Below are 14,505 nucleotides of genomic sequence, written 5' to 3'. Positions count from 1 at the left end.
TGTTTTACCAATGATTTGGCTGGTGTAGGGGCGCCGCTATAAGAAATGTGCAGGGAGCCGTCACTACTGCGCCCCTGATGCCACAGAAGAGAACGTCCCCTCTATACTTGCAGCCATACAGCTCATTCGCAGTGATAATGATTCTCGTATACTTACGCATGTTATTGAATGTCCCCTTATCTATAACAGTGAGTGTCGGGCCCAGGTCTCGTATTCGCACTTGCTGAATTATACTGGTAGCAGTGACTGGAACTTGAAGTTGTGAAAGACATTTGCAACTTCTGGCATTTTTACGTCCAGCGCTTTTCTGAGGAGTGTGTGGAGCTTAGTGGCAGGGTCGTGCTCTCGCATGGCCCAACAGTTTCACTATAATCTCAGACAGAAACTTCCTCCAATCATAGCAGAAATGTTCATCGTTTTCTGACTTTGGTAAACAAGCAGCTTGAAAGTTGCACTAAATTCTTTAAGGGTATGTGCACACACTGCAGAATGCTCTGCGGATTTGGCCGCACGGATTTTGTAAAATCCGCAGGTAAATCTGCAGGTCAAAAGACCTGCGGTTTTTCATCTCCACAATGGAGGAGATGGCAAACCGCAGCGGAATCCTCAGAACGAATTGACTTGTCAATTCTTTCTGTGGTTTTGAAACCGCAACAAATCCGCGTGGAAAGTTCTGCAGCGTCTGCACAGCGGGTTTTTTTTTCTCCATAGGTTAGAATGCTACTGTACACCGCAGCAAAAACTGCTGCGGATCCGCAGCGGCCAAATGTTTTATTCCTCTTAAAGGGGTTGTCCTTTGTTGGGACAAAAGTCTGCAGTGACAAAAGTCTGCAGTGACAATGTGTGGTGTGGGTGGGCGATCGCGTGACAATATGTATGTGATTTGCACACTTGCTCAACTTCTCTTAATAGAAGAGAAGCCAGATGAATGTAGTCAGAACATGAACTCGCATTGGGAACACTGGGGAATTGTGGTAGCATGGGCCCCAGCGTCTTGTCATGATTTGGCAGTCACACAGCATCACTGCAGACATTTGTGCCAAGCCAGGACAACCCCATTTATAACTTTGGCACATTTACCAACATAGACTTTTGAACAAGATTGGTGTATAACACCAGACAACATGAATTTCCCTCTTAGCGTTAAGCCAGTGATGACAGCATTGACACGGCCACAGTGACAAGTAGCAGCGGTTTTACTTTGTACTCGTATCACGACCTCCCCCTTATTTGGCCATACCCTTACAAAATAGGTAAAAACATCCTAATCCCAGAAGTCAAAGCAATTGTCCCTAAGGGTATGTGCCCATGATCTAGAACAGGCAGCTCTTTGGACGCAGAGCATGCTCGCTACGTCCAAAGTGCTGCGATCTATAGAACGCAGGTTAATCTGAATGTGTTCACTGAACTGTGCAGATATACTGCGACCAATACCTTGTACAGGTGAAAGTTCTCTTGCGGAGACTTGTGTCTCCCCAAGATAGTCATGCTGTGGTCTGGAGAGACGTGCTGCATGTCGGTCTCATGGGTGCACCACAGGAGTCTCTGGACGCATAGTGGGCATGGGATTTCCCGAAATCCCATCCACTATGCTATAACAGCTGGACGCTGCACAAGTGCGCAGCATCCAACCCGCAGCGTGTACTGATCGTGAGCACATACCCTAACGTGTCCTGGTTGATCGCAGCAATGACCTCATCAGGACCACTCGCCTCCCAATGCAGAAGTGAATAGCGCTGCAAACACCCTTCAATAGGAATGAATCAAGATGACTTCCCAGTAAACCAAGTATCTTGAACATTACTCTGTTCCCTAGTGCATTGGTCACCAATGTCCAGGTAGCATTTCTAGAGACGACGCTAAAACCCATACTACTTCATCTGATGAAACGTCACCAATTATAGGAGGTCCACCTGTAGATCCCAGGGCTAATGTGATGTCCCCAGTTGAACCGTCAGTAGCACTCAAATACAGAGAGACTTCACGATGTTATCGGCCTCTAAGTTTTGATGTGTAAATTCACTAAATTGCCTAAAAAAAAAAAGAGAAAGACATCAAAACCCAGATCTCTGCCGACACAGATGCTTTTCTCCGGGAAATCTTCTCTAAAGACTTCAGAGGCTCCAAATCATTTACATTAAACTTGTAACAACCTTTTCTGAGCCGGAAGGGCTGATGATACCTGAGCGTCTTCATCCTCCTGGCAGAATTATATGGTAATTTATAACATGGATATAGAATGATGAAAACAGTGACAGCTACAGAAAGGCTGCAATACACCAGACACTTGATGCCAACATCTATACATACCTACAAACCTCACCATCCTGCATTAAGCTGCTTTTCTAGTAGTCATGTGCAGTTCATCATTTACCAGCGGCTCCAGCCAGGCTGTGTTGTGTATTGAGAGTCCTTCTTAATACAGGATGCAACTCAAGATCAGTAATGTATGTATACAGTGACTGCACCAGCAGAATAGTGAGTGCAGCTCTGGGGTATAATACAGGATGTAACTCAGGATCTGTAATGTATGTACACAGTGACTGCACCAGCAGAATAGTGAGTGCAGCTCTGGAGTATAATACAGGATGTAACTCAGGATCAGTAATGTAATGTATGTACACAGTGACTGCACCAGCAGAATAGTGAGTGCAGCTCTGGAGTATAATACAGGATGTAACTCAGGATCAGTAATGTAATGTATGTACACAGTGACTGCACCAGCAGAATAGTGAGTGCAGCTCTGGGGTATAATACAGGAGGTAACTCAGGATCAGTAATGTATGTACACAGTGACTGCACCAGCAGAATAGTGAGTGCAGCTCTGGAGTATAATACAGGATGTAACTCAGGATCAGTAATGTAATGTATGTACACAGTGACTGCACCAGCAGAATAGTGAGTGCAGCTCTGGAGTATAATACAGGGTGTAGCTCAGCATCAGTAATGTAACGTATGTACACAGTGACTGCATCAGCAGAATAGTGAGTGCAGCTCTGGAGCATAATACAGGATGTAACTCAGGATCAGTGATGTATGTACACAGTGACTGCACCAGCAGAATAGTGAGTGCAGCTCTGGAGTATAATACAGGATATAACTCAGGATCAGTAATGTAATGTATGTACACAGTGACTGCACCAGCAGAATAGTGAGTGCAGCTCTGGAGTATAATACAGGGTGTAACTCAGGATCAGTAATGTAACGTATGTACACAGTGACTGCATCAGCAGAATAGTGAGTGCAGCTCTGGAGTATAATACAGGGTGTAGCTCAGCATCAGTAATGTAACGTATGTACACAGTGACTGCATCAGCAGAATAGTGAGTGCAGCTCTGGAGCATAATACAGGATGTAACTCAGGATCAGTGATGTATGTACACAGTGACTGCACCAGCAGAATAGTGAGTGCAGCTCTGGAGTATAATACAGGATATAACTCAGGATCAGTAATGTAATGTATGTACACAGTGACTGCACCAGCAGAATAGTGAGTGCAGCTCTGGAGTATAATACAGGGTGTAACTCAGGATCAGTAATGCAACGTATGTACACAGTGACTGCATCAGCAGAATAGTGAGTGCAGCTCTGGAGTATAATACAGGGTGTAACTCAGGATCAGTAATGTAATGTATGTACACAGTGACTGCACCAGCAGAATAGTGAGTGCAGCTCTGGAGCATAATACAGGATATAACTCAGGATCAGTAATGTATGTATGTACACAGTGACTTCATCAGCAGAATAGTGAGTGCAGCTCTGGAGTATAATACAGGATGTAACTCAGGATTAGTAATGTATGTACACAGTGACTGCACCAGCAGAATAGTGAGTGCAGCTCTGGAGTATAATACAGGATGTAACTCAGGATCAGTAATGTAATGTATGTACACAGTGACTGCACCAGCAGAATAGTGAGTGCAGCTCTGGGGTATAATACAGGATGTAACTCAGGATCAGTAATGTATGTATTCAGTGACTGCACCAGCAGAATAGTGAGTGCAGCTCTGGAGTATAATACAGGATGTAACTCAGGATCAGTAATGTAATGTATGTACACAGTGACTGCACCAGCAGAATAGTGAGTGCAGCTCTGGGGTATAATGCAGGATGTAACTCAGGATCAGTAATGTATGTACACAGTGACTGCACCAGCAGAATAGTGAGTGCAGCTGTGGAGTATAATACAGGAGGTAACTCAGGATCAGTAATGTAATGTATGTACCCAGTGACTGCACCAGCAGAATAGTGAGTGCAGCTCTGGGGTATAATGCAGGATGTAACTCAGGATCAGTAATGTAATGTATGTACACAGTGACTGCACCAGCAGGAAAGGTATCTGGGCGAGATATACCTGCCCTCATCCACTATTCCCACATGATTCTTACATATCCCCCCCTCTGCTCAGACCACTCCGGTCGAGCAATGACACCCGCCAAACAGTGCACTCGAGACAGCTCTGGAGTATAATACAGGATGTAACTCAGGATCAGTAATGTAATATATGTACACAGTGACTGCACCAACAGAATAGTGAGTGCAGCTCTGGATTATAATACAGGATGTAACTCAGGATCAGTAATGTAATGTATGTACACAGTGACTGCACCAACAGAATAGTGAGTGCAGCTCTGGAGTATAATACAGGATGTAACTCAGGATCAGTAATGTAATGTATGTACACAGTGACTTCACCAGCAGAATAGTGAGTGCAGCTCTGGAGTATAATACAGGATGTAATTCAGGATCAGTAATGTATGTACACAGTGACTGCAGCAGCAGAATAGTGAGTGCAGCTCTGGGGTATAATACAGGATGTAACTCAGGATCAGTAATGTAATTATGTACACAGTGACTGCAGCGGCAGAATAGTGAGTGCAGCTCTGGAGTATAATACAGGATGTAACTCAGGATCAGTAATGTATGTACACAGTGCGTGCACCAGCAGAATAGTGAGTGTAGCTCTCTGCGTTATAATACAGGATGTAACTCAGCATCAGTAATGTAATGTAATGTATGCAGTGCACACAGTGACTTCACCAGCAGAATAGTGAGTGCAGCTCTGGAGTATAATACAGGATCAGTAATGTATGTACACAGTGAGTGCAGCTCTGAGGTATAATACAGGATGTAACTCAAGATCGGTACAGGATCAGTAATGTATGTACACAGTGATGCAACCAGTTATGGAGATATACAAGCCAAAATGTTGTGCCGCTGCCTTAAAATAAGGTGATTTTATATCTGTATGGAAATGGAAAGTCTTGGAGCTTTTACTCAAAGTTGCTTTAACAATCCAGAGTCTGAAGCTGATGATAAAGGACTCCTATTAGTACCAACAAAACAGATGTGACACATGGGAGGGTCTGGGTTCCCATAATAATGTAGTCACAGAGTGGTCATCTGTCATTCATCCTGGATGAGTTTGTCATTGTGCTGCATCACCACCTTGTGGTTATTTGGAAGAATACAGGCAAGACAAACAAAAAAGAAAAATCAAAATGGGAGCTGTTGTACAGAACAGCTTCCAGCGCACCTATGATGAGATACAAAAGCTCACTACTAAGGGAGGAATACTGGATTATTGTGAGGACTATATGTATTTTGATTTTATAAATTGTAAGCCGAAAAAGCAAAAAAAACCCAGACCATTCACATCTTCCGAATCTCACACTGGTCACATGTCAGTATTTACAGTATTGAACACTGTCTATGATTTACTTCTGCACCTTACACTCTGCTTTAGGCCTCCTTCACAAGTTCTGGCGATTCCTGTACAGGAAAAATCAGTACGGTGAGATCCGTGGTCTGTGTCCATGTGCCATCCGTATGCACGTATGTGATATCTGTGTGTGCGTTTGCTGTCCGTGTGCCGTCCACGTGACATGTACTTGGGAAAAGCAGTTCAGTTCACGATGATCCCAGGCGCTGGTGGCTGAAGGCTGCTCTCATCATTGTCTCCAGGTCGCTAATTGGTTAGCGTGAAGAAGGGAAAATGATGTGGAGTTGTATTCAGCAGCAGCTGTGTCCTTCCTGTGTAAAAATAAATAATTAAATAAAAAAACGGCTTGGGCTCCTGCACAATTTTCATAACCAGCAGAGGGAAAGCACACAACTGGGGGCTAATGCTAACAATCTGGGACAAGGGACTATACCCGATAAGGTTCCCAGGCTATTAATATCAGCTCACCGCTGTTTCCTGAGCCTTTCCTCTTGAATTGACAGGGGACCTCAGAAATAGAATGACGTAGAGTCCCCCTATAAATTCAAATCAGCAAAGGCTAAGATGTGCCACATCAGGCTCTGAGCCTCGCTCTTCCCACTAACAGGGTTGCATCTTGTGGATGCGCCATATGTGGGATGGCTGAGGGCTGATGTCGGTAACCTGGGGGGGGGGGTTAAGCAGTATCTCTGACCTTTCCCAGGCTATTAATATCAGCCCCCAGCTATCTAATTAGCCTTTGCTGGTTTGAAATTATAGGAACGACATTACGTCATTTTTTTTTTTCTGGAATCCCCTGTAAATTTACCAGGAAAGGCTAAGCAAACAACTATGAGCTGTTATCAATGACCTGGGAACCTTATGGGATAATGGAATATTGTCCCTTGTCCCAGATTATTAACATTAGCTCCCAGCTGTGGGCTTTCCCTCTACTGGTTATGAAAATTGTGCAGGAACCCACACCATATTTTTTTTTTTTTAATTCTTTATTTTACACAGTAGTTACACAGCTGCTGCTGAATATAACTCCCATCATTGTCTCCTGGTCACACTGATCTCAGTGCCACCAGGCGACGATGAGAGCTGCCTTCAGCATCCGCCGGCGCCTGGGATCAGTGCAACATGTACCGCTTCTCCCCAGGCGCCGGTGACTGAATACAGCTCTGATCATTGTCTACTAGTCGCACTGATCTCTGCACGAGCAGGTAACAATGTTGAGCGCTGCCTTCAGCAGCTGGCCAGTGCCTCAGAACAGCGCAAACTGTACCGCTTGTTCTCAGGCGCCAGTACATAAAATCTGTGTCATCAGTGTGCGGCACACATTTTGTCCATGCTGCACAAAAAAAAAAAAGACATGTCTGCGGGTTTTTCCCATGGACACAGTCCATGTCCAATGTGTGCACCACCATTGAATACAGTGGGTGTGCATGTGTCTGTATTTGCGGCCCTTAATAAACGGACAAGTGAAGAAGGCGTAACTGCAGCACACGGCTCCAATATTAGAGTACCTCCAGAAGGAAGGAAAGTGTAAGAATAGTTGCTTCAGGCTAAATATGCAGCGCATTGCTCACCACAGAATGGCGGCAGAGAATCTCCTGTGTGTTGCAGCATTATGACTTTCTAACCTCCTCACACAATGTGATCCCTCACCGTACTCTGCAGATATCACTACCGATTCCCCCCTCGGAAATGCAGTAAAGTTTACACGGTAATTTGCGGATTTTCTGCTGTGAGAAAGTTTTTATTTGCTGTAGTTTCTCAACCAAGAGTAGATCATAAAGGGATGGAAATTGGGGGGGAACGGTATGCGTGAATCCAGTCCACTAAAAGCCTCAATGTCTCCAATTTTGGGGATTTCAGAAATGAAAAAATAAACACTTTTTCTCCTATATGACCCATATAAAGTGTAATGTTTGCACTTTTTGGAGAACCAGGGATTCGGAGACTGTATGTTTATCCAACGTGATAGAAATTGGGAGGGGATGATGAACAGCCGGAGTGACACGGATGTCTGTGGGGACATGCGGGGCTCCATTAATAATGCACCAGCTATAATACAGTAGTAAAGCGGGGCATGAAATATTCACATGCAGAATGCCAGGGCACCGGCCTTGGTGCTCTCTGTCAGGCAGTTACCTGCTGGATGGGATTCACTATACGGCTTCTGCTTTCCACTGTGCATAGACTTTGAGATGATCCCTCCAGGAGAAATATGCTGGATCCCATAGTAAACCACAAGGGCACGAGCCTGAAGTCAGTTTTTTTTTAGATGAAGTATTACTAAACATTGAAGCATAAGTTAAAGTTAACATCTATGGGGATGCATCTTTATTGTAATTACTATTTTAAATTCTGCTATTGCCTGGAAACAGTCAGCAGGCAGGCTGATTATGAGTAGTTCTTCTATAAAGTGACTGATAGAGTACCACCGGTATAGTGGATATTCATAGGTGGCTGTAAAGTGTATTAACATTAATGGATCAGTCAGACGCTCCGAAAGATCCTATTGCACCTTCATAAATAGATGCTTATGAGCAGATGATCAATCAGCTGCCGCTTAATGAAAGCTCCAGATTTTGATAACCCTTCAGGTGCAGAACAATCCAAACCAAAGTTGGAAGTTTAGTTCAAATATGGCTCAAAAGAATCCACTTACCAAACACAACCTCTAAAGTAAAGGAGATCAACAAGTGGCATCCAGCCTGTCCCATTGCTGTACAGGTCGTAATATTCTCACATATTGGTGAATGTTTGTTTTCTCACGTCTCCTGAGGTGAAAACGTTTTATTTTTTTTTTACATTCTGCATAAAGATAATTCTTGTTGCCTGCAGACACCACTAGGGGGAGCATAGGAGCTTACAGCGTACTTAATTATTCGAGTATGAAGTGAGCTCCCCCTTGTGGTGGCTACAGGAACCACAAATTTATTATTTAAAGGGAATCAGTCACCAGTTTTTTTTTTTAATGAAGGAGCAGAGACCCTGATTCCAGGGATGTCCATTTACTGGTCTGTGTTTTTACTGTTTCAATACAAATCAGTGTATTATCAGCAGGGGATTAACTACAGGACTAGCTACCTCCTAGTTTAACTCCATCCCAGCACTGATTAGCAGCTTTCTGTCACTATATAACATACACTGAAAATAGACAAAAATCGGTCTGCTGGCAGGGAAATACACTGCTCAACAACTGAGCTCTGCTAGATCTGCAGCAGAGAATACTGTGACTATCATTACTGCTGCACCAAGGAAAGTAAGTGATACATAGTTGGAATCAGGGTCCCTGTCCATACCTTAGATTACATAGCAAAAATCTGCTGTCAGATTCACTTTAAAACGAGTTATCTACATTTGCAGACTATTGTGTATACATGTATTTTGGGCTAAAAATCATTTTTGCTTCATAAAGAGTTTTGCAGGCTCTTTGTTTCCTGAGCATTTATTTTTCATATGGTCTGTGTATATCAATTGAAAGGAGCTCAGAAAAAGGCAGATAAGAGTTACAAATAGAGATGAGCGAACATTGTCGGCTCGCTCTTTACTCGGCAAGCTATAACGCTTAGGCCTGTTTCACATTTCCGTTTTTTGACGTCAGTCAAAATCCGCCACTTTTAGAAAAAAAAGGATCCGCCCCTTTTCTGGCGGATCCATTTTTTTCCCCATAGACTTACATTAGCGGCGGATTTTGACTGACTCACCCGTTTGACGGATCCGTCAGAATTTTAGCGGCTCCCGGGCGGAGGAGACGTTTTTTCAGAGCGACGGTCCGCTATTTTGTATTGCGCATGCCCGGCAGATACAAAATATCCCTCTCCCTCTCTCGTTTTTCCAGGCAGCAGTTGCTTTAAATTTCACCCTCTTACCAGTTGCAGCGGATTCGTATACAAAACAGATCCTGTGCCATCAGTTTGGCCCATGACGGAGACGGATCCGTTTTTTAACCGCCTGGCGGATTTTGACTGACCTTGAAAGACGGAAATGTGAAACAGGCTTACCGAAGAAGCTGCATCGGGAACCCAGATACCTGGAACGCTCCCAATAATCAGCTGCATGTGTCACGGCTGTGTGACATTCTCAACAAATGCGTAGAGAGCCTGTGTGTTGTGACTGTCACGCAGCCGCGACACATGCAGCTGCTGCGCTGAACAGCTGATTATTAGGAGCGTTCCAGGTATCCGGGTTCCCGATGCAGCTTCTTCGGTATGCGCTATAGCTTGCCGAATAAGGAGGGAACCGCCGATGTTTGCTCATCTCTAGTTACAAAATCACTGTCAGAGCAGCTCACTGATCATTTCTCAGTTAACTCATTACGCAGTCATCAATAGACACTCAGAGGCTGTAGAAGGCAAACTGTCTAAAATTTGAAGCAAAATCCAACTGCACAAAATTGACTTTCAGCCCAAATTTCATGCAATTAAATAAAAAAAGTCTCCAAAAAAAAGAATACAACAGTTATAAACAAAAAGCAATCAACAGCTCAGCGATTAGCTGACTGAAGTTGCAGGCAGTTAGGCCCATCACTGTGTATTTTGTAGTCATTATACCTGGTACTGCGGCTCCCATTTACATTCATGGGGCTGAGCTGCAAGAGCGGTCACCACAGCGTACAGACCATACGGTCCTTGGTGGACGGTAAAAGGGACGGGGTGCTTGTGACATCATCCCGTTTATGATAGGGAGTCTGAGTTCTTTGACAAATAAAAGCACAGACTGCAGTAAAGATTACAATGTATATTTGAGTAATCAGAATTATCGAATTAACATTAGATTTAAAAAAAAAAAAAAAAAAAGAAAATTGCTTCGTGTCATACAGAGAACGCTCACATTGTTATATAGTAATACTGGGATTGCCGCTGGTTCCTTTTCATCCCTGTATAGGTGATCTGCTCCTTTTCAGTGTTTAGTTTCCCTTTTTATTCTCTTATGATCATAGACCAAGCAATGAGCTGAATACCACCCTAACGTCTTCATTCTCTCTCCATAGGGGCACAGATGTATTGAGTACTGTCTCAGGTAACAGAAACACCACAGTCACTTTCACTGTCCGTCCTGGAGCCAACCAGCCAATTACCCTGCAGAACAGGACCCCCGAATTCGATGGCAGGATTGCTGGGATGAGACGAGCCCCAAGCCCTGTGGTGTCGCCTGCCGAGATCACCAGAGATATCAAACCTGGTCCCCTATCTGCGCCACCTGCCTCCATTTCTGATGTCTTTATTCTGCCCACTCCGCCCCCTACAGGGGATCTTTTTGGGATGAACATGGGGAGAAGCAGATCCCCCTCTCCATCGATTTTACAACAGCCAATTTCCAATAAGCCTTTTTCAGCAAAGCCTGTCCACATGTGGACTAAACAAGATGTAGCCGACTGGCTGGAAAGTCTACACCTCGGAGAACACAAAGAGATGTTTATGGACAATGAAATTGACGGGACCCATCTACCAAGCCTGCAAAAAGAAGATTTGATAGACCTCGGGGTGACAAGAGTAGGGCATCGAATGAACATAGAGCGAGCACTAAAGCAACTCTTGGACAGATAGAAGTATCTTTTGTTGCCGCTTTGTTTTTCTTTCCCAACTCGATATTAAAAAAAAAAAAATTCTTAACAGCCCCTTAAAACAATATTTAAAAAAAAAAAATCTTAATTGAAAAAATCTCTTTCTTTACTGCAAGTTTAAATAGCTGTACAGATAATTTATAAGCACAATATTTGAAGGAGATAAGTGGCTGGTCTACTGGGCAGCCTTCGTGCCACTTTAGTTGTTGAAAGAAAACAGAGGAAAACTTTTGTGATTTAATAATTCTATTTCTGTGGAATAAATATTTGGAAAATAAAAGCAAAAACATTAGAAAACCTTTTTTTAAAAAAAATAAAGAAAAAAAAAAAAATCCACCTCATTTGAATGCATCTGAACCAGCTGAGCTGAGTTGTATTTTCTACCTTTATAGAAACTTCTTTGCAGAAGAACAAATCTTTCTTCAGAAGTGGGTACGGATAATGCAGCGATTACTGAAAAATAGAGAAGAAATTAACTCCAACCATTAATGGAAACAAGTCATGTATCCCCCTCGTTCAGCGTCAGGGAGGCCTCTGCAGGTTTTTGGATTTTCTTTTTTTTCGGCTAGGTGACCCTCCTTCGCCTCCCCCCACCCCTCTACTGCGGGCTGAGACTGGAAGGGGTTGTAGATCTTATGTGGTATTATTTTGCAGGTACTAATTTGTATCAAAGTTGAAATTTATCATTGTAATAAAGTAAAAAAAAAAAAATATACACAAAAAAAAAAAAAACAAACAAAAAGGTGTTTTACTTGAGACAGTTTTTGGTTGTTTTCCAGTTTGTTTGTTTTTTTTTACAGCTGGGGCAAGACTACCTACAAAAACGAATCAAACCACAAACTTATGCTTTTAAGGGTTTTTTTTTCTCTTAGTCCATGGTTACGTAGTGGAACTTCTCAACCCTGTTACAAAGTGTAGAAATGATTTTGCAGCCATCGTTGTCTTCCACTTGGTGATAGCTTCAGAAGATAGATATCAGAAAGGCCATGTTATTTATTTTTTGTATAGAATGAATATGGTATTACCTCTCTGACGTGCCAGTTATTGATATGCGCTTGCGTTTGGTCATCGCTGTGGAAAGAGATGACTACGGAAGACATTAAGATTGAAAAATTTGCCTTCACATTGAATTCTAGTAAACCCGTCATCTACACCAGTGTTCCTCAACTCCAGTCCTCAAGGCCCACCAACAGGTCATGTTTTCAGGATTTCCTTAGTATTGCCGAGATGATAATGGCTTCACCTGTGCAATACATAGGAAATCCTGAAAACATGACCTGTTGGTGGGCCTTGAGGACTGGAGTTGGGGAACATTGGTCTACACACAGCGAGAGCCGCTATGCTTCCCTCTTAGGCAGCAGAGATCTCACCGAAGCCCGAGCGCATCTCTATGGAAAGACTTTTGGATCAGTCTTCGCTGTGTGTAGGTGATTGATCAGTGTTTGAATAGCAAAGACCCTTGAATGGATGTGTTTCTGTTTTCATTTTTAGCTTTGAGTATGTGCTTTTTTTTTTTTTCCCTACAAGCACCCAACAAACTTATATTTACTAGAAACACGATTTAAAGAGCTAAATATATAGTCTATTTTTACATGGTGTCTTATGGAAGGATGTATGGGGCGTAAAGGTGATCGTCCATATTTGCTATTAAGAAAAAACATTTACAAAGAGTTGTCATAAATATATTTAGTATATCGGTACGGCACAGTGTGAGCCATGCCACCAGAGCCCACCGGCCCCCCTAATGTACGAGAAAACCGTACAGATAAAAAAAAATCCTGAATCACACGCGCAGTCGCTGGGGGAGTTTTAGGTTAGAACTTTTTGTTAAATAGTGTAATTTAAGAGACTTTTTCTTGACATCTAGTTTATGTAATTTCTGTGTATAGAACACCAAAACTTTACAAAAATAAAAAAAACAAATTTATCTTGTAAATTGTGTAAAACTTGCACAGCTGCCAGTGATGGAGAAATTCTGTGATTCTCCTTGGATTATTTTGTTACATTATACAAATGACTAGGTGTGACTGTTTAACTACATCACAGGGGTCTTTATTTATTTTATTTTTTTTTTTTTCTTTGCATTTCGCCCTGTGATAACTTGTTTCATTAAATTACGTTTTGGGAAATCTGCGGAACACAAACTTAATTTGGATTAGACCATATCAGAGCCTACACTTAGCACAGATGCCCCCCACACACACTTTCTTTAAAGTGCGTCTGTTTCTCTAGTTTGTGTTACCGCCTGTGTTCACATTGTTAATGTTGCTGTATTTTTTGTGCTTTTAATTCCAAATGATAAAGAACAAATTTAAAAAAAAATTAAATTAAAAAATAATAATTCAAGCTACTGTAATTGCACTTTTTCCAAATCCTCAATACTATATTGTATGGCAACCAAATTACTGTAAGAAATAAATATATTGCACTAAGATTGTGGCTCTGATTGCAGACAAAATAATGTTTTTTGGTTTTTTTTTGATTCAATAAAAATGATACCAAGTTGCCAACTCTCTTGAATTAATGTTTTTTACACTCTATAAAGAAGGGAGGGAACGAGATTACTGAATACATCAGGTTGCATCAGAGATTGTAATGTGAAGGGACTGAGAATGTGATTGATTTAACAGAAAGCAGCTGGAATCGTGCAGTTTTCAGTTTTAAGGCCAAAGCAAGTGATTTCCACTCCAAAATCCACATGAAAAACTGTTTCAAAATGTTCCAATTTATCAAGCAATTTTCAACAGAATTCTGGTGTAAAACCACTTGAAATGTCGCACAGGTTTTTTTTTTTTTTTTGCACAACACAAAGTTGTGGAAAAATGTTGCGGATTTTGGCGTTTATTCAAGTCCCAGTCAGCTCCCACATCTATGGGTACAGATCAGCAGGACACGCTGTGACATCATAATTTAGGCCACAGGAGTGGTGTAAATTACTATAGAAATGTACGCCAGCCCAATGTGGTGACGCATGGAAGGTAAAAGATCCGCCCAACTCTTAATGAATTTGGCCCACATTATTCCAGCGCTCACGTGACGTACAAAACAGCGGCCTTTATGAATCAGGGCCAAATACTCTTTGAATAAGCTTCAGATGGATTTCAATGGTAAAATAGGTGCCCATGGTGCCGCCTTTTCCACACTGACATGACGATACTTGAAAGTGAAAAATGGGTTGAATTTTTGAGCGGACCAAAGGATTGTAGATAAATGAAGCCAAGGATCC

General features: G+C 42.4%; 1 protein-coding gene across 9 annotated transcripts in view; it reads left to right on the top strand.

The window, feature by feature from the left end:
* Positions 1–13,784, top strand: part of SHANK2 (SH3 and multiple ankyrin repeat domains 2) — a 641,049-nt gene extending 627,265 nt beyond the window's left edge. For all 9 annotated transcript variants that reach the window (XM_073541767.1, XM_073541764.1, XM_073541768.1 and 6 more), the window contains one exon: positions 10,707–13,784. In XM_073541767.1, the coding sequence (XP_073397868.1) occupies positions 10,707–11,262 (556 nt within the window). In that variant the 3' untranslated portion in view covers positions 11,263–13,784. The remainder of the gene's footprint in view (positions 1–10,706) is intronic.
* The last annotated feature ends 721 nt before the right edge of the window (positions 13,785–14,505 follow it).

The sequence above is a fragment of the Dendrobates tinctorius genome, unplaced genomic scaffold, assembly GCF_039654945.1.
Source record: "Dendrobates tinctorius isolate UK_male_01 unplaced genomic scaffold, ASM3965494v1 ptg000124l, whole genome shotgun sequence".
In the NCBI taxonomy this organism is placed as follows: domain Eukaryota; kingdom Metazoa; phylum Chordata; class Amphibia; order Anura; family Dendrobatidae; genus Dendrobates; species Dendrobates tinctorius.
Note: the sequence above shows the minus strand (reverse complement) of the source record. Positions and strands in the feature narration are given on the sequence as shown.